Source organism: Hippoglossus hippoglossus, chromosome 6 (genome assembly GCF_009819705.1).
Source record: "Hippoglossus hippoglossus isolate fHipHip1 chromosome 6, fHipHip1.pri, whole genome shotgun sequence".
Taxonomy (NCBI): Eukaryota; Metazoa; Chordata; class Actinopteri; order Pleuronectiformes; family Pleuronectidae; genus Hippoglossus; species Hippoglossus hippoglossus.
This window is the reverse complement of record NC_047156.1, coordinates 5,133,646-5,158,664: the sequence shown is the minus strand read 5'-3', so window position 1 is coordinate 5,158,664 and position 25,019 is coordinate 5,133,646. Positions and strand designations below refer to the sequence as shown.

The window sequence follows — 25,019 nt, the reverse complement described above, 5'->3', positions numbered from 1 at the left end:
AGTCAGTGGAGTGTTATGCAAGCTATCTGGAGAGAATTTACCAGCAGAATCCTTAATCTCATTCCTGTCGCGGCTTAAAAAAAATAAATAAAAAACACAAAATGGGAGTCTCGGCTGTTGAGAAAAACACAAACATGGGGAGAAACGATAACATACTCGGTTGGCCTACGGTTTTCATCACAAACAGGCAGGCTTTTCATCTGTCAGTCACAGCTAATGCATCCTGTTTGTTCAATTCAGCTTGTCTGTTTCACTCAACCCGAACTAGACGCATGCACAAATCTGGGACCCTCAAGGTGTAAAGATGAAAAAAATGGAATAAAGCTGCGGTAAATGGATAAGAATACCTACCATCAATACCAAACTCAATGAATTCGATAGAGGAAGGTTTCACCCTTTGCTTATTAGGCTCGACCTGCTGGTTTGGTTTTTGGCCGCAGAGTACCGTGGAAAGTATTTGGGTTTCTTGCAGAATGTTTTGGATGTTTCTCCTCAGCGTGCATTCGACAGGATATTGCGTTTCTGCCGCCGTCCGTGAGCACGAGGCACGGATTCCCATCCATCTAAATGAACCGAAGAATCTTGGATCCATCCATCCAGCGTGTGATCTAAATCATCTGCATGAATGTGCCCTGGCCTCACACAATGCCCCTATCCATCACAACACTGCTGTGGCCTTCCTCTGCAAATCATAACACTGCATACAAATGTCCTCTGCAGCCTGCAGCAACTTCCATCTCCTGCTTATTGCCTTTCCCTCTCTTTCATCGCCAGGCTTTCCTCAACTTTCTTTCTTACACTCTCCCTTTCCTTTTCATTCTGAAACTTTCCTTTCACCCATTGCTTTTTCTTTGTTTTCCTTTGCTCGGGTTTTACCAACATTAAACCGTCTTCTCTTTCCACTCGTTTCCCTTTGACCCCCCTCCAGCCAGCGCTTGCTCCCTCCATCTCTCACATCACCGTTATTTCCAGCCTCAATGCCAAGAGTTTGCCTTATCAATCACATTTTCCCCATCCATTCATTCCTTCCAGCAATGCACTGTTCCATCAGTCACTGCTCAACACCCACATTGAACCCCTCTCACCCCGTCGTTGTGATGGTTAATTCCATCAGTCACACGCCTCTCACACACCCACACCAGGCCCAGCCACTTCCATCAGAGCGTTAATCCATTTAAGAGAGAGAGCAGCCTCCTGCTCTGTTGGTGTGGCTGTGAGGTGAGACCACAGAAGAGAGAGGGGAGGAAAGAGAAAGAGAGGCTTTGTCAGACCAGATATTAATGTCGTGCCACAAAGCAGGAACAATAATTAGGATTTTATTGTCGGGGTTCTGTGGAGTATCAGCTGGAAATGAGTTTGAAAGTCAGTCTTGAACTGGGGTTGAAATCGCGACAGATAGAGGAATGGGATGGAGCTGGAGGCCAGGCATTCATGGAGAGCAAGGTTAGGAAAGTTTGGGCCAAGACCCTGATTATAGTGGGAATTTAATTTGAGGGCGTAAGATGTTCATGTCAAATCCTCCAAAGAAATACAATTTAGACTGTATATTTTATGGGTTTATCCATAAAGTAAGGCTACCTAATAAAGGCCATTTCACTGTAATTAGAAAGATTTCTAGTTTATCGTCAAATATAAACATAAATTATCAAATTGTAGGCAGTGTTTAATCTCTAAAATAAATAAATAAATATTTTGGCATATCGGCAAACATAAATGCAGACACTCATACAAATCTGAACTATTTTATCGGCTACCCAATAAGTTGGGCTCGATTTAAAATTGGCAAAAAATGAAGGGTAGCCTATCTCTCGATTTAGAGATTTCCAAGCATGTTTCATCACATTGATTCAACACGAAACTGCAACAGCCGTGCGAGCAGCTTTGTGAGGCTGCACATCAGCAGCAGTGCTTTGAGCTGAGCGTTAAAACCGGCGTGCTAACATGCTCACAGTGACGAGGCCGACACACTGACGTTTAACACTTATGATGTTTAGCTAATATTCTCTGATTGAGCCAAAGTGGTCGACCAACCGTCACCAGGACTGTAGCACAAAGAACACGGCTCTGTTGTGACTGCTGTGCCCTTTTTACAGTGACCGATTTATTGATCAAACCGAGCTCCTACAAGTCTTTTATAATTCCTCAGAACAATTAAGGGGCTGACGTCTCACATTGATTCAACAGAAAATAAAAAATGCCAAACGCACCCAAAGAGATATTGGAAATCCGCTTGATGTATCCTGACGTGGTTCTTTATGGGTCCTGACACGGGCTGCACTTCATGCTAACTATGATGAATCTGTTAACGCTTCAAATAAAATGATTTTGATAGAAACCAGAACAAAAAAAATGTTTTTATATCCTATGGGACACACCCTGCAGCCGTACCCTTTCTACTAGAATTTGTTTTTGTGTCAAGCAAAGGTTTCACACATCAATATCCCAAAAGAAGAAACAGGGGCTCTGCCAATAAATCATACTTTCAAGGATATTACTGTATTATTATTGTCTTCTGCGTCTCGATATATATTCTATCTGCAACCGGCATCTCTTTGAAATTCAACTCTGCGCCTGCCATACATTTTATTCCAGTCACACAGTCAAAATTACAGCTCACGCTCTAATACAAAGCACTCCTACAGCTCGTTATTAAATACGTATGGGGCCTGAATAGTGATATTAATAACTGTAAAAGAAGCCAGAGACGGAGCCCAGCTGCAAACCTCGGCCTGAGCCGGTTGGGGTCTGTTATACTGGACAGGAACAGGGGTAATGAATGTGAGCTGCACTGGAGCAGAGGTGGGATGATGAGAGGTTTTCAAATCTCTCCTGGGTAGAGAGGTTTTATTTCATCCGTGCTGTAACTCTCCGCCTTCCTGTGTGTGCTCGGGAAAACTTTGACAGCACCGCGCGGTGTTGTCGTCTCCGAAGACCCCTGCGGAGGAAGGAACCGCTCGCCGGCCCCTGTGGACCCACACGGGGGGGAAATAATAATTATAACGGAGGGGTGGCGGGAAAGTGGGGCGGAGAAAAATAAAAAACGAGTGTGGAGATCAGCTAAAAGACGAAAGTAAGAGTTACTTGTCATCATTTTGTGCTCAGCTGTCATCATCTCTGAGGCAGTGCAGTCATTTTGGTTTAATTCTCCTTTAATCTGATCAGCAGCTGTTGTTGGCTCTTTACTTCATTACAGGATTTCTATCATCACAATGCTCTCATTACCTTCCCTGCATGTGTGAGCATTGATTATTTCATTGTGCGTTTTCTAAATATCGCCGGTAGGGAATACAATATGGAACATTCAATGAGTTGTGTACCTTAAAACAATTTCACATATTCTCTTTCATATATTGACTATTCTCCTCGCTACCCCCCCCCCCCTTCCTCTGCCTTTCATCTCTCCGTACTCCTTGTGATTTCCTGACAGCATCCATCTCATCTCCTCCTTCCTCGTCTCTCACAGTCTGCCAGTGTAACTCTGCAGCCGCCTTAAGTTTCACACATTATTTAACGTGCTATTAGCCTGTCTCTTTCTTTTCGTGCCAACCCGTGCTTTTTAATCATCTCATCTTCATCACCCCCCCACCCCCACCCCCGCCATCACTCTCTGCTCCTCCTTTCGTTTGTTCTTTCTCCGTCACCCACACTTTCCTCACCTCACTTGACCTTTTCAGAGGAGGAGACAAAGACGGAAAAAGAAACCCTGGAGAGATACAGGAACATCACACGTAGCCATTGGGAGCTCTCTCACTCTCACTCTATTTCTCTCTCTCTCTTTCTATTTCTCTCTCTCTCTCGCTCTCTCTCTCTCTCTCTCTGCCACCTGTTATTCCTCTACATTCTGCTTGTGTACCTAAAATCAGATCATCCCTCCGAGAGCCCATATGTGAACGCGCGTGTGTCTCTGTGTGTGTGTGTGTGTGTGTGTGTGTGTGTGTGTGTGTGTGTGTGTGTGTGTGTGTGTGTGTGTGAGTGTGATTTCCATAAGTTGAGAGCCAGTCTCAAGTGGTGGGCCTGGAGGCTGATGATCAGTAGCACTTCCATCATCCCTCTGTTGCCAGCCTCAAGGGGACAACACAAACACACATGCATATAAAAGACACAAGGACCACACACACACACAGACACACACACACACAGACACACTCACACAAAGAGACACACACACACTGAGATGCCTGTGCATCATCGCTCCTGGGACCCTCTGTGCCTCAGGCTTGTCTCGCTCTCCCTTCCTGTTAGTCGCTCTGAGTGTTCACAAGCTGGATTTCACTCTCCACCAGCAGCCGCTTCATTCTCCAGTCTGAGGAAAAGCCACCAAACGAAGTCTAGCCGCTCAGCGAAAGGAATATACAGCAGCGCGACACAAATCAAAATGTGTTTTTTCGCACACAAAAAGCCGACAAAGTGTGGCTTGCCGAGACAAGACACTGATCCCTCAGTCATTTAGAGCTCTCTGCTGCAACACACTGACATACAAACAAGGGAATGAAGACACTTGCACACCAAACCGAAGCTTTGTTCTGGTTTTCTGCACCAGTCCCAACTGCAACCCATTATTTCCAACCCTCTGAATCCTCCATCAACCCCCCCCCTTCCCCTCCTTCCCCTCGCTCTTCCTTTATCTGCCTCAGTCGTGTGGATGCTGCTGTAAAACAAGCGTGATTTGTTATTCCCAGTGATGTGACCTGCTATCAGACAGCCCCGGTTGTTGTGATAAAACTTGGAGCAGGAGGAGCAATATCAAGGGACGGGCTGTAGGCGACTATCAATAGATCCTGTAACTTTAACAAAAAGTTACATAACAGAACCGGATCAAAAGATAAATAAATAAAGAGAAGTGTCCCTCCTCATCTCCCCCTTCTCCACCTTTTCTCTCTTTCCGACTCATATTGAAATCCCATGACTCGTTCACAAGAAATTAGGGTTTCGTTGGATTTGGCAGGTTGTATGTCGGCAGAGTGAAAGTTGAAATCCCTCCGAGAAGAAAGAAATCCAAGAAGCAGCTCTGCAGTCATTGTTACCGCCTCCCTTTTCAACTGGGCTTGTTATTATCTGATCATCAACCAAGGGTTCTTCTTCACCTACAGGAGGCGGCAATCTCCAAAGAGGAGAATAAATCTATATAAAATGGATCCAGACTCCGGCTCCGCAAAGTAGAGTCCCTGAAACCTGTGTTCTCTCAAATGACCAACAGAGGGCGACTCTTGGTTGCCAGCAGAAGTCCCTTTCCATAGAAGTCTAAGATAAATAAAATGAACTCTTCAGCTCGAGTTGGCTGCCTGAACTAGCTCGCAGGCGTCGCTCCATTTATGGCTACTTGTGGTTCCAAATAAACAAAATGGCGCTGGCCAAAATGGCACAAATAAATGTTTGGTTGCAACTTGTCATATATCATCATGGACAAAGCAAGCTTTGTCCATGATGATATATGACATATATGATATATAGGCTACATGGACAAAGCAAGCTTTGTCCATGTAGCCTATAGGAGACCTGCCATGTAGCCTATAGGAGACATTGGCGAACATGCTGGCAAAAGAATAGACCAACCTTGAATACGGGCTTAACAACGTATCGGTGCAGTCACACCTGTACACAGAGCTATCAACCTGTGACCTGATCGCCCGTGAAGGATTTTAATACCAGGTCTGAGCAGGGTCTTAGACATCTGTGTGCAGATAGAACCAAGGTGAGAAGAAAAGGGAGCCGGAGGAGCTGCTGAATGATGTGCGATGTGTGAGTTAATCTCGCTCTTTTCCTTCGCTTACGACACACACACACACACACACACACACACACACACACACACACACACACACACAGCGTTAACAGGCTCAACCTGTTTCCCAGTTGCCTGCTTCTGTTTTCTCGCCAGCTACCAAAGACAGGCCTTAATTCCCTCCAATCAGAACTACAAAGCCCAATCTCTCCACCCAGAGAGATCCAGCAGGATACAAAAAGATTGCCTCCAACCATTTTCTATCCACGCTCACCACTCACCACAGTAGCACAAACGTGGCCACAAGGAAAAACAGCAACCCACACACGCCTGTTTATTGTTTGTCAGTTTTCATATCCTTCCTAATTTACTCTCCCTGTAAAGCAACATGGTGAAAATTAAATAATGGAAAACAAGACCGCACTTTATTGGTTATTTATCCCCCCGTCTGCTTTATGGTTATTCAAAACTTGTCCTTGTCACCTCTGTTTACCACTCGCTTTAAAGGAAAATTTACATTTTCCCCATTTCTTGTGGAGAAGTCATGGAAACTCCTGGGAGGGAAATGCAACGGGAACGAACGATTCGCTCCATGAACACTGTAACGTCTTTAAAAGAACTGATCACAACCAGCTTACAATGAACAACCTTTCAGATGTGTTAATAAATGAAATATTACAGCTGATGCTATTACGTTTGACAGACATATTATCTTCCAAGTGCTTCCTTGGCCAAAATATCTTTCTTTTTACATCTCAGCTGCACATTAATGGCTTTTATTGGTCCCCATATACCAAATACATCACGGTTAAAAAGATAAATGGAGACACGGCCGCCACCGATGAATGTACAAAAAATTACACGATAAAAAGACGAGCCAGTGAAAGCATCAAAATAATGAGCTGAATTGATTTTTTTTTTTTTCTCAGTTTCTCGCTGGAAGCTCTGCCTGCAACACGTCTGCTCTGGTGCCGCGTCCGGGGCCAACATGGAGCGGCCCTGGCTCATGCCTGAGAACGAACAGATGATCCAGCCTGAGTCCAAATCACTCTCCAAATCTCTGCATCCGTGGCTGGTGATGTGATCGTAAAAACTGGTGTTTAGAGAACACGGCGGATTTAACTAGAGTGCAACTGAGACCGGGAGGACGATGGAACAGAGGCACATTTGTACACTAAACTCCAGACTTGTGTACAAGAGATTTTGACTCTATTCGGCCATATAGGGACACGGTCGATAAATCGGATTTGGTAAACAAGGGCAGTCTATTACGGGATATGGCACTCCTTCCATAGTGGGTACATGCTTGGAAGTCCTGGATATCACACAGCTGGTTGTCACTGTGTGTGTGGGGGGGAATGAATTATTTTACATGTTTACAAAGGCCGATTTACAACAAAAAACTTTAAAAAGTAATTGGACGTTATGGATTTGAAACTAGTTTTGTTTCTCATGTATATATTTACATGCAACCGCTCCGAACGCATTTAACAAGCAGCAGAAAACAGGACGATGTGTTAGGTGAGAGCCAGGTGGAGGTGGAGAGGGGTGAGGAAATAGATAGGAAAAGAATATAGGTACTTGCTTTGGAGAGCGCAGTTTGTCATTCCACGCAGCAGCCTGTGAATGCTCTTACTTAATAAATATTCATGACAAGTGGAAAGGGTCGTTCGCTCTCGTCCTCCCACCATTTGAAGAACCCCTGGTAAATCTCCACGTGAGAAATGACTCTGTCAGGACCCATTTCAGAGCCACAACTCAGCGACCCTGTCCACCCACCGTCCACACGTCAGCGCTGCCAGAGCCTCCATCTTCCCTAATTCTTCTTTTTCCCTTCTTGCTCGCCTTCTTTTAGTCTTCGTCCACTCGCCACCTGCATCGCCTCTCTCACCACTGTACCATCATTACCTCTCCACTCTCTCTTTGTCCCTTTCTCCCTCTTCGTTCCTCTTTCCCACTCTGCATCTTTAACCACATTGAGGCTGAAGGAGAGGTGCTGGACAGACTGGTAATTCTGGCCAGTGAATGCAGGGCAGCTGCATGGTGTTACTTCTTAAAAAGGTTTGTGATCTTCTGCACAGGGAAGCAACAGCGACAGAAGGACATTTCACTTGTTGTGCTGAGTCGGAGACGGAAAGATGCAGAGAATGAGAACCAAAAAAACAGACGTGAAGAGATGAACAGATGATCGAGATGGAAAAAAGGAAAAGGCTGAGATGCCTGGGGGGGGCTTCTGTTTTTATAAGACGAAGATGGGGCATCAGGGATGAAGTCAACAGACTGAAACAAGGATTTTCTTTCACACCAGGTTGAAAAAGTCCAACTCTGTTTAACTGTAGAGAGACATTCTAGACTTTGCATGAAAACTCCAGCAGACTTTCAAAATTACAGAAACAACCACAATTACAGCCCTGCGGTGAAACGCCTCCGCCAACCGGAGCAGGTCGGTCTATTTTATTTCCAGACCCACACGAGGTCACTGTCACTTTTTACCTTCGACCACTGAAATCTACTCAATTCATCTTTGAGTCCAGTCGAGAACTGAAAAGAAATTCCTGAAAGAGCTCTTGAGATATATTAATGCGCTCAAGAGGCCAAAAACATGTTTTGTCACATCACTGTGACCTTTAACTTTGACTCAAATCTAATCTGTTCATCAAATATCGAATATTTGTGACAAGGATTCTGTGAAAGAGTTCTAAAAAATAAAGAGTTCGAGACTAAAAGAGGTTTTGTTAGGTCCCTGTGACATTTGAACTCTAAATTCTAATCAAGTCATCCTTGAAGTTCTTTGAAAGTGAACATCTGTACTAAATTTGAAGAAATTCTCTCGAGGCGTTCTTGAGATATTGTGTTCACAAGAATGGGAAAGACAGACGAACGTTCAGAAGGACAAACCAAAATTACAACTCCTCCGTCCACTGGCTGTTGCCGACGCAAGCTTAACAAGCTTAAACCAAAATCCCCCTGTTTCCTGTGGTGCAAAATGAGTTCCTGAAACCCACCAGAGACTTAACACACATAATGATATTATATATCATACAAAGATTAAGTGTGCAGAGCACGGTGGTCCCAGTGTGTAAAAAATGTGTGCGTCCGTATCCAGAACCTGTGCAGCTGGACCAGGGTTTGCTCCAGCTGTCAGTTCCCTGACTGGAGCAGGAGAACAGCCCAGACTTCCAGCTTCTGTCCAGAGACGCTCATTAGCACCAGTACAGAAGCCAGCATGTGTATGTGAGAGTCTGTTACAGGAAGCCTGACGTGTGAATGCATGCGTGAGAACATGTATGCGTCCTCGGGTTGGTAGCGTTGGATGAGAACAAGTTAGAGCAGGTCCATGCGTCGGTTACCATGTTCGTCAAATGTATGTCATGTATGACCCGAAAGACGGTGATACCCAATCCTGTGGCTCTGTGGGGGCAATTAAAATGGTGGTGGATTCAGATGAACACACTCAGACACAAATCGGAACCAAAGCTCAGTTGTAGTATAACAGTGAGTTCAACTGCTGATTGTCGAGTCACGGTCGAGGTATCAATGTCCGGCCACATGTGTGTCTCTGGGGAACGAGTGGAACTTACGGTAAACGTTGGCAGCAGCTTGGGAAATAGCACTGAGTGTTTTACTTCTACTTATCTGCAGGAAGTTGGGCATTGAACCGAAGCAGAATGATCTTTTCTGACCAACAACACTACTTTGGACCATCTGTTAAAAGCAGTGGTAGCTCCAGGATTCTTAAGTGCAGCAGCTTAGTTACACTGAGGAGTGGGAGAAGTGTTTGCATTGGGATTGGAAGTTGATGAAATGTAGGGCTGGGCAATACGGCCAAAAATCTGGAGTTAGTCAATAATTGATAATCAGCACATTAAATGTCCGATTTTTATTTCAGGTTTAAAGACTGATGTTTAGACCTGAGTGAAGGTTGCATGGTTTAAATCTCTTCTCTATTAGCAGAGAATGAAAAACACTTACACAGCAAAACATTTGACAAATTTGACGTAGATCCATTATGTGTTACAGCTCTTAGTGTATTGGCACAGTGCACAAGCAATATATCAATATGATGACTGGACAAAGAACGGAGACTCACATGCAGGAATCATGTAAAGCTCAAATCAGCAGGCAGAGGTCATGCACAGGAAGGCAGCCAGGGAGGTAATATAGTTTCAGAGAATCCACAGGCGTGAAATAACAAATTCCAAGGCAGGTAAAGCTGCAGGGCCGTGTCAGAAACAAAAACAGGTCGGTGGTCATACGTGGGAGGCCACACGGGGCAGGAACGCTGGTAAAGCTCCACATGAAGAACAGAGATGATCTGACAGGGAAATAAGTCTGTCTGTGTGTCTGTCTGTGTGTCTGTGTGTGTGTGTGAGCAGGTGTTTTTATACTGAGAGAGTGATTGGTGAAACAATGGGAGGAAGTGAAGCTGGAGTCCATGAACAGAGTGAGGGTAACACAAAATAAAACAGGAAGTGAGAGTTCAGTCCGGGCGGGTTGTCACCACCAGCCTTTGTTTTATTTCTATTGATGAAAATAATATTACGATCATTGGTGATATTGTTTTACGGCCCAGCCACAATAAACTAAGAAAAACCCTAATCGCCTGATGCTTGTTATTGTTATTATTCAAATATAATTCACAATCTGTCTGAGAACACAATTTACCCAGCTCAGCAAGTGTGTTCCATATTGAGTCTTTATTTAAGATTATGCATTGAATCTTTTTGTTAATTAAACATTGTCTTGATGTGTTGGTAACACAGGCTAGCCTCATGATTATGTTAAAGTCTTTCATTTTATTATATTTATTTACTTTTTACTTTTTACCTTGTAACTTCTATGTCTTTTACTGTGTTTTCCTCTCGTGTCAATTGATGCTAACGTTCGATTCTCTTTCCCACTAATCCAAAGTCCGACTTGACTTGACTTGACTTGTCAAACGTTATCTTTAGTACGACTTCGCCACTGAAGTGTCCATTCTCAATATTTACACATTCAAATCCCAAGTGATGACGATCTAAACATATTAAATATTAAACATGACGCCACAAGTCTTCTTCACTTTCACTGATGTTGATTTCAAAGAAATAAAAAACCATATCATAAATTCAAAACTGCATGAAAACTCAAAGTCTGTACATCCCGTGCTGTCTCATCCTGGTAACATTATTCGAATGTATGCTCACCCACCGCCTCTTGACGATGTCAAGTCACTTGCCAACTGGGGCACAGAACCGCAGAAGCAGCTTCCACCCACCCACTACAAAAACAAAGTTAAGTGCTGGAGCCTCTTCACATTCAGACTGCGAAAGAGAATAAATTGTCTGCGCCTCTGATGTTGAGAGTTATCAAGAAGAACCGCGTGGAGTCAAACACTTGACATGTGCATTAGCGTTCCAAAGTGTTTTGGTTTGTGAATGTTTGGAATAAAAGTCGACATTAGTGGTAAAGGCTGTGGTTCTATTATCAACAAGGAATTATCGGAGCATTTCCGCTGCCGACTCCTTTGTCTCAGAGCGTTGCTCAAGTTCAAGAGCAGCACGAGTGTGCACGAGTGAGCAAACAAACACACACACACATACACACACAATTAACCAAGGGAAGAAACAGACATATTGAAATCAATTCAAACACAATCCAAATACAAGTTTAGTTTCATCAATAACTAAAAACAGCGGAAAATAAATAAATTAATGAGTAAATAAATGAATGTAGTCAATCATTGAGTCAGTTCCCTCCATACTAACCTTAATTTATCCATTAACATTAATATTAATATAATGATTATGTTATGTGGAGTTGTTTTGTTTTTTAGTACCTATAATGCAGATAATAGGTTCCCATAATGATACTGCTTTTTTTTCAGTGTGTGCTCACTAGAGCAAAATACTTCTATAAAAAATAAATAATGGAATGATTTCTTAGATGTCTTCATCAAACCTTAAATAATTGAGGCTTGATATTTAACTGTTTAACCATAAACATGCATAAACCATTATTATAAATAACTTTAAATAAAAAGATAATGCAAATACAAGACAATACAAAAAAAAGTCCATATTTCTGTGTCGTTTGTTGGGTAAAATAAAAGTAGTCACATTGCCACATAGCCTTTGTACCATCTCATATCGGCCGACTAATACATCGGTCGGCCTCTAGTCTGCACATTTCTTTTGTGTGTTTGTGAACTGAATACTGCAGGTGTCTGAGTGTAAGTGAGCCAGACCAGGCCAAAGCAGAATATAATAAATCACAGGCTGGAGCCATGTTAATTTAAGACCGTGTCCTCTGCTGCACCTGTAATCAAGGTGCATGTTCTTGTCCTGGATAATCAAAAATACACTACGACACTGTGGCTCTGATAAAACTGCTGAGGTTTCAAAACAGAAGAAGAGAAGTGGTAAAACCCGACCACCCGTTTGCGGTTAATCAAATCCCACAGAAAAAGAAAATCTTGGTCAAATAATCCAGGTGCCATGTGTACACATACTCCAGCTCTGGCTGCAAAGGACACTCTCTCCTCTGGCTCCATTACAAATAATTATCTCCCATTGATCTTCCAAAGCCTCTGGGGAGCAGTAACATGAGCTTGTACTGTCTCAGCCTTCAATTGTCTGTCAACAGTGTGTGTGGGTGTGTGTGGGTGTGTGTGTGTGTGTGTGTGTGTGTGTGTGTGTGTGTGTGTGTGTGTGTGTGTGTGTGTGTGTGTGTGTGTGTGTGTGTGCAGGAGGAAGTGTGTGACCTGCACATTTCAGGTCTGTGCAGTACACTGTTTGACTTGTGACAGCCGGCTACAGTTCCTGCAATTCTGCCGGTGGCCCGTCCCGACGCAGCAGCAGTGCACGTCTCCTAGTGGGATTGTGAGAAAGGGAGAAAAGCCCCCTTTGAGCAGGTCAGCCGCAGGGGGGCCCTGTAATGGTGAATGCACTGATAACCGGCCACCCGGTGCGACTGTGCTGTGGCGTGAAAAACCAAGCCGTCAGTATAGGGGTCACCGCAGCGGAAAATTGTGTCCAGTAAAGCGTACGGGGGGGGGGGATGTGACAGTGAAGACATGCAATCCTAATGAAAATCAAATCCAGTCAGTCAGCTCGCTCCTCGGGAGAATCTCTGCGGCAGGAAGTGCGCCTGCAAACTCCCCGGTAGCTGACAAGAGAGGCGAGGCTCTGGTAATGAGAGGGACGGACGCCAGCTCTGTGATGCGGAGGCATAACTCTGTTGTGAGGTGAAATTTCTGAATCACGAAATCCTTTCATGAGGTGACAAAAAAAATAAATAAAACGACTTCCTTTTTTAACGACACAACAGCAAACTTTTTCAGCTGTTTGAATTAGTCCCTGTGTGTGTGTGTGTGTGTGTGTGTGAGTGGGCGGACGTGACATCTCTATGGAAATCACTGCTCTCACCTCGCCAAGCCTCAGCCAAAAGCTACAGTCTCATCTTTACGTTCATTACTGCTGCCTCAGCCCTCCCGTGGGGATCACAGCACAACCACCTGCACCGAAAGCCCTAAAGTGGACTTTCAAATTGCCATCCTAGCACTTATCTAAATGGATCGCGACATCTGTGCCCTAAACTCTGTGTTTTAATTACTTCAGGACTGCGAAAAAGAAATATCCATGCATGGATCACGCAAAAGCAGGAGCTCAACCGAGGCGCTCTCAGTTCTTTTTGGAAGTGTCTCCCTTTGAATCAAAGCATTAAACAAACAGAAGACACAGATGAGGATGGATGGAGCTGGGATGCAAATGAACAACACATAAGCCTACAATCTGCAGCTAATAGGCAGCTTGGACTCCACCTCAGTTATGGGTGTTGACAGTCTTGAGTACAGAGCTGTAACAAACAATTGGATTATTGAAAAGAAAAATACGTCACATCTGTCTTTCGAGCCACAACAACGTATCACTTCCTCCAGAAATAGCCGATGGCCTCTTCGTGACTAACACTCAAGCAGGCCTTGTGTCGACAGCAACCAAGCAACGGGAAGAAGGAGCCTTGTAGATGAGAATCTCTTGGAGACACCTCTTCACTGCCTGTATGTGAAACTAAAACACGCTGGAAGGTTAAAGCATTGCATCTCTGTAACATTCCCTGGCATGGATATTGGATTAAAGGAACATGAAAGGGAGGATGATTAAGGTCTGTCTGTTCTTAAACTAGAATGGCATAACTTTGCTTTGGCCCAACAGTCCTCTTATATCCAATCAAGTGGCAGGAAAGTGCCCACTTATCCACTTATAGTCATCAGTCCCCTGTGCGTGATTATGTTCATCAAGATCCATTGATTACTCTGTGAGACAACGGTGAAAATGTCAAGAAAAGTCAAAGAAGGTGTTTTCTTGCGCCGCACCAAAATGTAACGGGCTCTTCCACCAAGTAATCAACCCAATTGTTTTTTTGCGTATTCTTGCTCACAAACAAACTAATAAAGAAACAGGGTCAAAAGAGGTAGTAACGTAATGTATGTACTTCTGCTGCATGGGGTAGGCTGGCTGGGGGTGGGTGGGTCTTATTGTGGGTAGGGGTATAACCATTAGATTTGTGATGTGTAATTGTATAATTGTATTGATTACCCAAAAAACACCAATAAAAAACTGTTAAACATAAAAGAGGTAGTAACGAGTACGTAAAATTGTCAAGAACAGCGTCGTTAGGAATCCAACAGTATCAGTCGAATCCTCCTTGCCTTTATTTCCACTTAATTATTTTTTGCTCCATCATTTAATTCATTTGTAGGCTCAAAGCCTTGGACCTGCCTGCACTAATATGAGATAAACCTCTGAATGGAGGACGACATTAATTGTGTCTAAAGGAATTCAACTGAAGTGGCAGCCCTTTCTCCGCTCATCCCCCCCCCCCCACCCCCGCACCCCCCGCACCCCCCACCCCACACACGCCGACATCAAAAGCAATAAGTGGGAAGAGCTACTCTAATTGCCTTGAAGCGACCTGCCAGCGTAGGCACCAATATAAAGCTTTGTGCGCTCGCTTCAAATGAGCCCTTCAACTCCTGTCTGTTTCTCGACAGTCGGGTTCAGGGGTTTTGAACGGTCACTCTGCCTCCAACGAAGCACCTTTGCAAAAACACTTGAAAGGGAACGGGGCGCAACACACACCTGCACACGCACGCTCACACGGTTTAAACAGGAGTGGACGTGAGTGGCAATTATCCTCGACAACCCCCCTCAAAAAAAAAATATCTGAAATTTTGTCGCCATCTAGGCAGCAGGGGCGGTACTGCGTGCCTCAGGGCAGGAAGACAAGAGAGATTGATTTCTGAGTGAAACATTTTTTCCGCCTGATTTCTCCTACAACAGCGCAGCGAGGAAAATAAGTGGAAGCTATAGAACACAAGGGCAAACAGACAGACAGGGGGAGAAAGTGTAAAATTTAATATTGTGCTGTCTTTTGTGAATCGCCTACCAAAAAAAAAGACAAGGAGAAAGAAGCCTGAGATACATTCAGGAGAATTGAACGGACCGGAGCTGGTGAGAAGAAAAATGGGTAAAATAACGCCTCAGAGCAGCAAAACACAAGAAGAAGTAAAAAAAAAGAGATGAAGCGAGTAAGCCGGGGTGATTTCTTGTAAAAGTCAAGAAGACCTTCTCAGCTATCAGTTCCGTTTAGCAGCAGAGGGGGATTTGATTACTTCAAAGACCCTTGCTGAACATGGAGTAAAGTGAAAAACCCCAGAGTCATGTTGAGAGAGACAAAAAAAATAAGTAAAAAGTAGGTCTGACGTCTTCAAACAATCGCATCACATGCTGCGAGAGTGAGGAGGCACATCGGAGGATCGGCTTCCACCAGAGCTTTAGAGAACTGTGTTAAAGTCAAGGTGGTGGTACATGTTGTGCTATCAGCTCTGAAAGCGTACGGAGCGGTCTGGTCTTCCACTCGTTACTCTTCTGCAATCAAACAGGATTCAATGGGGTTTTTTCTAACGTTAACACCGAGATCAGTTCCAATTCAACGAGAAAGTGACACATACGAGTGTGAACACGGAAATATTGAGGGGGAGATTACAGCCGATTAAAAAGTTAGGGATGAGGGAAGCTTTGTTAAAAATTCAAATGTGAATTTGTGTGACATCTCTTAATTAACTTTTCAGTACATACACTGAGCTTGTCAGGACCACTAGCTTTAAGGTTTGGGATAAGGTTCTGGTTAGTACCAACAGGGATGTCTGAACAAATCTGTGTGTGTGTGTGTGTGAGTGTGGTCATACATTTTCTGCCCCATACTGTCTAACAATTCACTTTGGGCGGTATTCGTGAAACAGATGAGGTGGTGTGTGAAAAAGTCCTCATTGTGTAGTTGTGTGTGTCTAATATCAGCTAGTCGAGTTTCCACTTCTGTCTGGGTGTTGAACAAAGAAAAACCCCACACTGTTGTGCCAAAGGTGGACTAATCCATGGGGGATAGTGCAAAGTAAACATAGAGCAGGCGATGCATCACACACCTTCAGTCCTCAGATACACACTCGGAGATTTATAGAGCTCATTAAGCTCTAAAGTTGCCCCCCCCCCCCGAAGGAAAAGAAACCTGATGAGGACCTCAGAGAAAGAGAGAACACACACAAGTGCTCTTTTAGGTGTTAGTCTAAATTTGTATGTAAAGCCTAATTGGGGCTGGGTCAGGTTGAAACCGAGTGTTTGTCTTCCCACCCTGAGGTGCTTATTACAGCACGGTGCGTAGCTGTTAGCAATTTCAAATGTCCTCCCCGATGCTCGATCTAGCTCGATAAGGGCGAGTAAATATGAGGGCAGGGAGAAAGCTGAATATGCAGACGAGAAGAAGAAGTGAGTGTGTGTCTGATTTATCCATCAGCTGGTTCGGTGTAACTTCTCAACTTCCGATACAGCAGCTCAGTGGCCATGGATGCAGGAGCCGTCTATCTATAGAGATGCTGCTGCTCCGGGGGGGGCACCTCACCTACCGATATGTTCATAAGAAATGAATCAGGTTTATCTGGCAGAAATCTCCATCAGCCGAGTTTTGACCCCGTGGCTCGAAATTAACAATGCAGTTAGTGATGAAACGCTATAACTATTCATTGACCTTTGCTAAGTGGCTGAGGAATGGTGTGAATGGCACAAACAATGGAGCGCTGCCCACTGGAAGCCTAATGCATTATAATATCATCGCCCGGCTACTGTTAGCGGCAAAAAGTACTCGTGTGCAAGAAATAGGGACCCGCAGTACCAGCCCTTTTACATGAATACTCCCACTGTGCTGCAGCCACACACACACACACACACACACACACACACACACACACACACACACACACACACACACACACACACACACACACACACACACACACACACACACACACACACACACACACACACACACGTCGAGGCAATGGAGAGGAGTTATCACAATCCCACTGAGAAAAAAAGAAAAGAGAAAAAGATACTCCTGCCAAACATAGACTTGTGAGTGTGTGTGTGTGTGAGAGACGGGAAAAGAGAGGGGAGGACGTATCTGGATGTTTGCGAGTGCGGAGAAGAGACAGACAAACAGAGTGGGTGAACGGCTCATGAATATCTGTAATGTGCTACAGAGGGTGTTTGTCAGAGTGGATGGTGGAGGAGGAGGAGGAGGAGGAGGAGGAGGAGGAGGAGGAGGGGAGAGATGGAGAAAGTGAGAGATGGAGAGAGAAGGGGGTGTGAACGGCGTCGCCCTCCCTCTCTCTCTCTCACACACACACACACACACACACACTTGAGATTTTGAATGTTGTCGTTGGGAGGCGATGCAGCCGTTATCTCTACCTGGGTATCTCTGTGGCGCTTTGTCTCTCTGTCACCCGTTTTATCTGTGTGCTTGTTCGTGTGCTCGTCCGACCACGGAACTAACAAGAGGAGGACAAACCGAGATGAAAGCGCGATCAGCTGGAGGGACAGCGTCGCATTGTGCTGCCGTGTCCTTCACACATGGTTACTAAGGCCTTTTGTGTGTGCGTGTTTGTGTGTGTGTGTGTGTGTGTGTGTGTGTGTGTGTGTGTGTGTGTGTGTGTGTGTGTGTGTGTGTGTGTGCGTCTCTTCTGTACTTTCTCAATCCATTAAAACTCATCACTACTCACAAATAAGCCATTAATCCACTCTCCTCGGACTCTAGGTTGGGCGAATTTCACGATTGCACGACGCCACGTCCATTGGCGTTTTGCATAATTAAGCCACTTATATCAAATGCAGGCAGATTCTAATGGAGCGCTGAGGGGACATATTTACTTTAATTACTACTCTCACTATCTCTATCCCTCATCCTCCCACGCCGGCCTCCACTCATCCACTCCCTTCCCTCAGGAGAGCAGCGGTGGCAACGTCGAGGGAGAGAAGATTGAAGAAGACTGTGTTTTTCTCTCAAAGGTCACGCCCTCCAACAGTGGAGTTAAGATAGCGTTTGACCTTAAAGTCCATTACAGCGCTGTGCTGCTCAGCCGCAGTCACAGGGGGAACATGAGGATAAATAAAAGAAAACTTGATGTCAGTGTTTCGGGTTGATGTCAGTTCAGTTCAATTAAACTTTATCCAGATATCGTTACATCACAATTTATGTCAATCACGTCAAAGCACTTAACGCCGTAAGGCCAAGGCCATGATTGACAGATGAGGTTTGGTTGTAGGCGTGTTTTAGGTGGGACCTTGATGCCACGGCTCAGTTCCCAGATCGCCAGTGCACAGACTCTGTTCCCAAATGACATCATTTGGTGAAGGGAGCGTTCGTTTCCGGGATATGTCGGTTTCATTTCTGGTCAGTGGATGGATCTGGAGACACATCGTCTGTGTGCAGCCTGTGGTCAGGATCTAGAAACGTTTTAGAGACCAAACCTAACAGTTCCCACAATGAGCAAAGCACTAAGTGACAGTGGAGAGTGGGAGAGAGAGGTGGAGACCAGTAACTGTTGTGTAACTGTTGTTTTTGAAGCAGTTCTGAAAAAAGTGCAGTTCACAAGTGTACAAGTGTGTGTGTGTGTGTGTGTGTGTGTGTGTGTGTGTGTCCATGCACGTTCTTCTGTGCCCATTTGGGTTGAAACTTTTGTGTGGTGTGCGTGTGCATGTGTATTTAATTTACAGGAATCTTTAACAGTTCGTTGTTCACTGTCAATAACAGCTGACTCCGAACTGAAAGGCTCTGAAGAGCACTCCTGCACCACAAACTGTGGTTGGCTGTGTGCTTTCATACAGGAAACAGCACAGATAAGTAGAAAGTAATGGAGACTGAAACCACAAAGCCCCCATACTGGAAAGCCTATTTGCCAGATGATTGTTCGAACCACAGTAACACCAGGGTTCATTTAGACAGCAGAGTCTGGATTGTGTTGGCTGATGCTTTCACTTCAGCTCCTGCATGTTCTTTTTTGTATTTGTGAGTCTCTGTAGGCTGTTACAGCAGCAAACTTCTCTGCAGTTTTTTGTGAAACTCGAATCCTTTATGCTGCCAGCTGGTCTACGGGCGCGAGAGAAGGGATGAGGAGGAGAGAGCAGGAGAGAGTGAGGACGGGTGAAAGGGATCGTAGAGCTGCACAATTAACCCAAAATATTATGAAAACGACATTTTGAATCCGACTTTATCTTGCTCATGTTGGTTAATTTAGTTAATTTCCTGAATGTGTGCATTTACAAACTTTTAGGTTTACGCTACGTTCATTGGATCATGATCGTGGTGGTGGCTGATTGTAGACTATGATTGCAACAAGACTGCTTGATATACAACATGCCTACTAACATATTCAACCATTACTGACAATAACTCTTACTTCTTATGTATAAATACTTCAAACATTCACACACTCCTGCAGACAGAAGTTCTTTCCGCAGATTATGACGCAACGCAGTGTTTTAACTTCATCGTTGCAGAAGAAGCGACGCCTCATCTGTGAACGCATGAATACTAATTGAGCAGGTTATCATCAAGATCAGTTGTAAAAGTTTGAAATAATCGTGATATGGATTTGAAGTCATATCGCGCATGCAGCCCAAAGTGATAAGACAGAAAGAAGGAAATCACCCGGGCCTTAATGACTGGTTTTCGTCGTTACAGTGTCATCATGCTCTTCTCATTCCCCATTATCAAAACAATCCATCATTGAGACGACACTCAGTTACAGCAGAAGGTCTGAGAGGACACTTCACACACAGAAATCTTCTTGGGAGAAACAAGAGGTTAGCTGGGGTCGGCTCTGAGAGGATGATTCATTGATTCCAGTGACGGACATGACACGGCTCCAACTCACAGTTTGTGAAAAGAAAATCACAGGGGGTGGGGGGGTGGAGCATGGACTGAGCATCCTTCATTGTCCTCTGCAAAGACGGATAAAACATGGAACTACATGAGATATATATAAACCCATGTGTTCAGGAGGGACTCAACCCAGAGATTACAGGAGCTGAACGCAGGAGTAGCTGAACGCAGCGTGGACTTGCTATTCAGTATACGTGTGTGCACTCATACCTCACACCTGTTGCTGCACTCCTGAATAATAAATGGCGCTGACATACCAGGAATGGTCGTGTCCTCTCTTTTTGATAAGGGGGAGATCAATGAACTGCTTCTAGATGGTGAGGCACAATGGGCGGGGGAGTTGGAGAAAAGGGATAAAAGGATAAAGTGTGTCTCTCTGTGTCAGGCATCTCCGTCTGTGTGAGTGTTTGTGCGTCACCGCGAAGGTCTGCCCCCTGTGTGTGACTAAGGAGGACGCCGCGGCAGCTCCGTTTCCGGCGCCACACGTTGAACGTTGTTCCCGGAGACCGTGACCTCCCTTCCGTTCCCTCGCTACCTGTCTCCCTCGCCGTCTTAAACAGGAAGTTTAACAGTCCGCTGTTCACCGCACCCCCATAAACGTCCATGACAGCAAATCTTCCTGCAGACACGCCCTGGTGCCAGCCCAGAATTTAAACTGTGAGTATAACTGTCATGCTCCGCCGGAAAGACAGAGAGAGCGTTAAAGTGAGAGAACGGTTCTGAGCTTATTCAGGAAATAACTGGGGGGGGGGGGTTAGGGTTGGTGAATCACATTAATAAAGGTAAAAGACTAGTTTCACAGGGTGAGAGGGACGTCAAACAGAACGAGAGAAATGAAACACACAAGAGAGACAAGGAGGGAGGGAGGAATCCAAGTGGGGAAAGAAATGAGAATCAAAAATACAAAAAAATGACAGAGAGAAAAATCCTTGCACCTGCAGCTCCCAGCTGTTCCGAGCCGATTCCGAAACCTCGCTCCACCCGGAGAGACTGCTTATAGCGTTTCATTTAGAAAACAGAGATTTACTGCCAAGGGGGGGGGGGGGGGCTGCCTGTGGTGTGTCTGGCCGTATGCGGGTGAGGAGGTGGTGGGAGGAAGGTAGGTGTGCACTGTGCTTACTGTGGAGAGAGACTTGGCTCCCAACCTGAGCGTCTATAAATAAGAGCCCCTCATTCCATACCTCACTCTGCACTGTAACAGTGGGACTGCATGATCCTCTGATTCCCAGAGGGGGGGGCTGGTTTAAAGTTTCGTGAAAGCATTTTCTGTGGCTTTGGAACATCTAGTTTATATTTTCAGTGGTTTGCTTTAGCGTTTTCGCTTGAGTCATTTCATGGATTCATTCATGTCAAATATTCAGAGCTACCGCTTCTAGTGGGACAGCCGGAGGATGGAGCTTCTCCCGGAGGAACTGGCTCAGTCTGTTAATCAGCCTCAAGTTCGGGCCAGAGCCCCATAGATCTAACTGGTGCTTGAGTGACTAGAGCAGCTTTCAGACCTGCCCTGAACTACGCAGATCCTCCGTGTTTACTGTGCACGTGTGAACGCGATTGTCCGAGTGAGAGCCTCCACAGTTGCTGCGGACTTTCTCCAACTGGCCTCTAAAGTCAATGGCAAGTCAGGATGACGCTCCTAACGCGCGATAGACGTAAAAAATGCACACACGTAGAAGACACCGACGAAGATGTCACGAGAGTTAATATGTTACTTCCTGCTTATGTCTCCTGCAGCCTGAATAAACAACAACGCAGCAGGATGTTGTCAGAGGTCAGATGTGTTTACAACAGCAGGAAAATGTCCCGAGCATTCGTACTGGCGGTGGCGGAATCACGTGCTTTTGTTTACAGCACGTTGCCACCAGAAGTCAGCCTCGTTGTCTTTCAAGTAGAAACACAATCAACACATTTTCCTTCTGCACACATGGGCTCCCTTGATAAATTCACCGGATATTAGGGCTGGCAGGAGAAACTTTGGAGATCGTCTGGACATTTTCGTTCTTACATAAAACTCAGTAAAAAACTCTTTTCTACTCTGTCCCTGAGGATAGTGAATGAAACTAGTCAACAGAAATCCTCCTCACAAGAGCAGTAACACAAAATGTGAGTGTGCAACGTGGGTGGTGTGTGTGTGTGTATGTCTGTGAGAATAGGGGCAGGTCACGATTGATAAAGTAGGGGAGCTGATTTCTTTGTGGGCTCTATTAGCCTGCATCACGATGGCTTCAGATCAGAAGATCGAGCCACGATGTGGAAACGAACCGATGGCCTATCCCAATTAAAAATGAATAAAACAGAGCAGAGAATTTGCACCGTGAGCCTACACGGGTCATACGAGAAATACCAAATGAGCTGTGCTGTCTGCTGCCTCTCTGTACATCCAGAGGAGAGGGAGAGAGACAGAGAGAGAGAGAGAGAGAGAGAGAGAGAGAGAGAGAGAGAGAGAAGAGAGAAGAGAGAGAAGCAGCAGCCCAAGAGTTTCCCAAATGAGCTGTTTGCCTGCCACGCTCCGGGGCTCTCCCATTGTTGCTGTGTTTAGAAATAGCCTCAGCTAGGTTATTTTAAAATTAGCTGCCGCTTCGAGCTTCGCAGCGAGTGCCACTGTTGTTAGAGAAACTGCACCGTGATTACCTCGCTGGTTAATTCACGCTCATCCTGTAATGAGATGAATGCGTGTGTGTTCCGCATGAGGAGGTCAGAGGTCAGAGTGGCTGGATTTCACCCCGTTTGCTCGAGGGCACCTCAGCAGTAATAGGGGAACTGGTCACTTGGTGGGAAGCGGTGAAGTGGATAAAGGCTGCAGAGGGATTCAGAACAAATTGAGCAGTCGCCGTCTCCATTGAAATCATCGCTTAAAGACTTGAGTGGCAGAAGCAGCTCCTCCAAGTTCCCTCTCTCCCTCCGCACATATTAAAGTCAGATCAAACAGGCGAGCGGTTCTATCACAGTGGGAATTAAGGCTTTATTAAATATCCCGGGAGAGCCCGTCTGCGGAGAGCAATAGACTGAGTGAAATACCCAGAGAGACGACACAAATAACGGCGGCCAAGTTAGTTCCCTGCCCCTCTTTCTCTCCTCCCCCCACCCACCACCACCAGCCTCTCTCTCCCTCTCTCTCCCTCTCTCTCCCCCCCCCCCCCCCCCCCCCCCCTCCTCTCCTCTCTGCTTCTCACACTCTCTCCCTCCCTCACACACACACGAGCCCAAAGAGACGCACAACTTGGTGGCTGAGCGGAATATAGATGCGACTGGAGACAAGAGCCGGAGCATGTGATCTGCCACAAACATTAACACCCCCTGCGCTCCTCTTCCTCCTCTTCCTCCTCTCCCCGCTTGTCTTCATCCATCGTCTGCGTAGCTCCCTCTCCCTCGCTTCTGTGGCGGCTCTATAAAATACACGTGAAAGGCATTTCCCTTGAAATAAAAAGAAGTGAGGGAGCTCTGCGGAGAAGTCAGACCCGACTCCTCCTGCTCCTCCTGCTCCTCCTGCCACGAACTCGGAGGCGGCCGGGGCGCGCAGAGCCACGGAACGCGGATAAACTTGGTTTGGCGCGGCGCTGTGCGTCAGGGCGCAGACTCGGGACAAACTTGCCAAGTGAAGCCCGACTGAGACAAGACGGATAACCCAGAAATAAAAGAGTGGGGTCGCTCTCCATCTCAGTCACGTTGTCCCCAAATCCCTCTCTCTCTTTCACATACACGCACACACGCGCACCTTTCCTCCTTTTCTTACCTGGTGGACGAGGAAAGCCAAGACGATGCGGACTCCAAGCTCCATGGCGGGTTGTTAATGTCTCTCGGTGTGGAACAGTACGCGGATTCAGGACAGGGTGATAGAGGCTGGGTCAGCTCTGCTCATAATTCCACTGTCCAAGCGCCGAAGAGAGAGAGAGAGAGAGAGCGAGAGAGAGAGAGAGAGAGAGAGAGAGAGAGAGAGAGAGATGGGTAGAGAGACACAGGGACAGACAGGCAGAGAGAGAGAGTGAGAGAGAGAGAGAGAGAGAGAGAGAGGGTGAGCGAGAGAGAGAGGAACGCCTTTCGCCGTGAGCCGCCAGCTGCCAACTTCCCCCCCAAATACAACTGCAGTCTGATCAGCAGAGCATTGGATAGTGGAGCCGAGACCACGACCAATAGATTTATGAGGAGGAGGAGGAGGAGGAGGAGGAGGAGGAGGAGGACGGGAGGAGAGAGGCAGGGAGGGATGGGGAGGATGAGGAGGATGAGGAGGGGGCTCCTGCAAGTGGAGGGTCAGCATCCTCTCATTTCTGCTGTGGACAAAATCAGAATTCATCCCCGGAGTTTGGAGCGATCGGCAGGTGCAGCAGCAGCTTCGAGGATTCATCAGCATCCCACGTATCGGTGCCGTTTTTATCCCCCCCCCCCCCCCCCCCCCCCCCCCTATCAGACAGCTTTATAGCCCTTATACCAGCATCTTTAATCCGTCCCCGTTTAAAGGTGATTTACGGTTTCTATAGAAATTACACTCGGTGCACGAGTGACGGGAGCGCGCGCATGGGAAGCTGTTAAATTCAACCCTGGTGCACGAGAGAGAGAGAGAGAAAGTTCGTGCATTTCCAGGATCGTGTGATGTTACATGAAAATGCTCCATCGGAGAATTGAAGCTAATAGTTTCTAATCCTAATCGCTGGTGTAAAACCATCACTGTGATTTTTCATTATCAGCTCCAACATAATGAATTATTTCATTTCTGTGAGGAGGAATTTCCTTTTCTTCTTGAGTTCAATCCCACTGTTGGTCATATGGTCTGACCTTTACTGACACCATCATTATGACAGAACTTACAGAGCATCCCAGATATAATAAGTCACATCACAGTCACTCTTAATGGGGCACGTTTTGTTAATGTTCACGACTTTTAATGCATCAAACTTCAAACAACACTACAAGATATGAGGCAAAACATCCACAGCTTTGGGACACACGCTAAAGGCAAAACTTCCAGCCCCTGCTGAGATGAAACCAGTTGTTTTCACTTCTGAAAGGACCAGGCTTGGTGTCATGTTACATCCTAAACACATGATTT

General features: G+C 45.7%; 1 protein-coding gene across 1 annotated transcript in view; it reads right to left on the bottom strand.

Moving 5' to 3' along the window:
• cdh13 (cadherin 13, H-cadherin (heart)) overlaps nucleotides 1–24,131 on the bottom strand; it is a 285,157-nt gene extending 261,026 nt beyond the window's left edge. Inside the window, exon 1 of the mRNA XM_034588673.1 lies at nucleotides 23,709–24,131. Within this exon, the coding sequence (XP_034444564.1) occupies nucleotides 23,709–23,753 (45 nt within the window). The 5' untranslated portion in view covers nucleotides 23,754–24,131. The remainder of the gene's footprint in view (nucleotides 1–23,708) is intronic.
• Nucleotides 24,132–25,019: the final 888 nt, after the last annotated feature.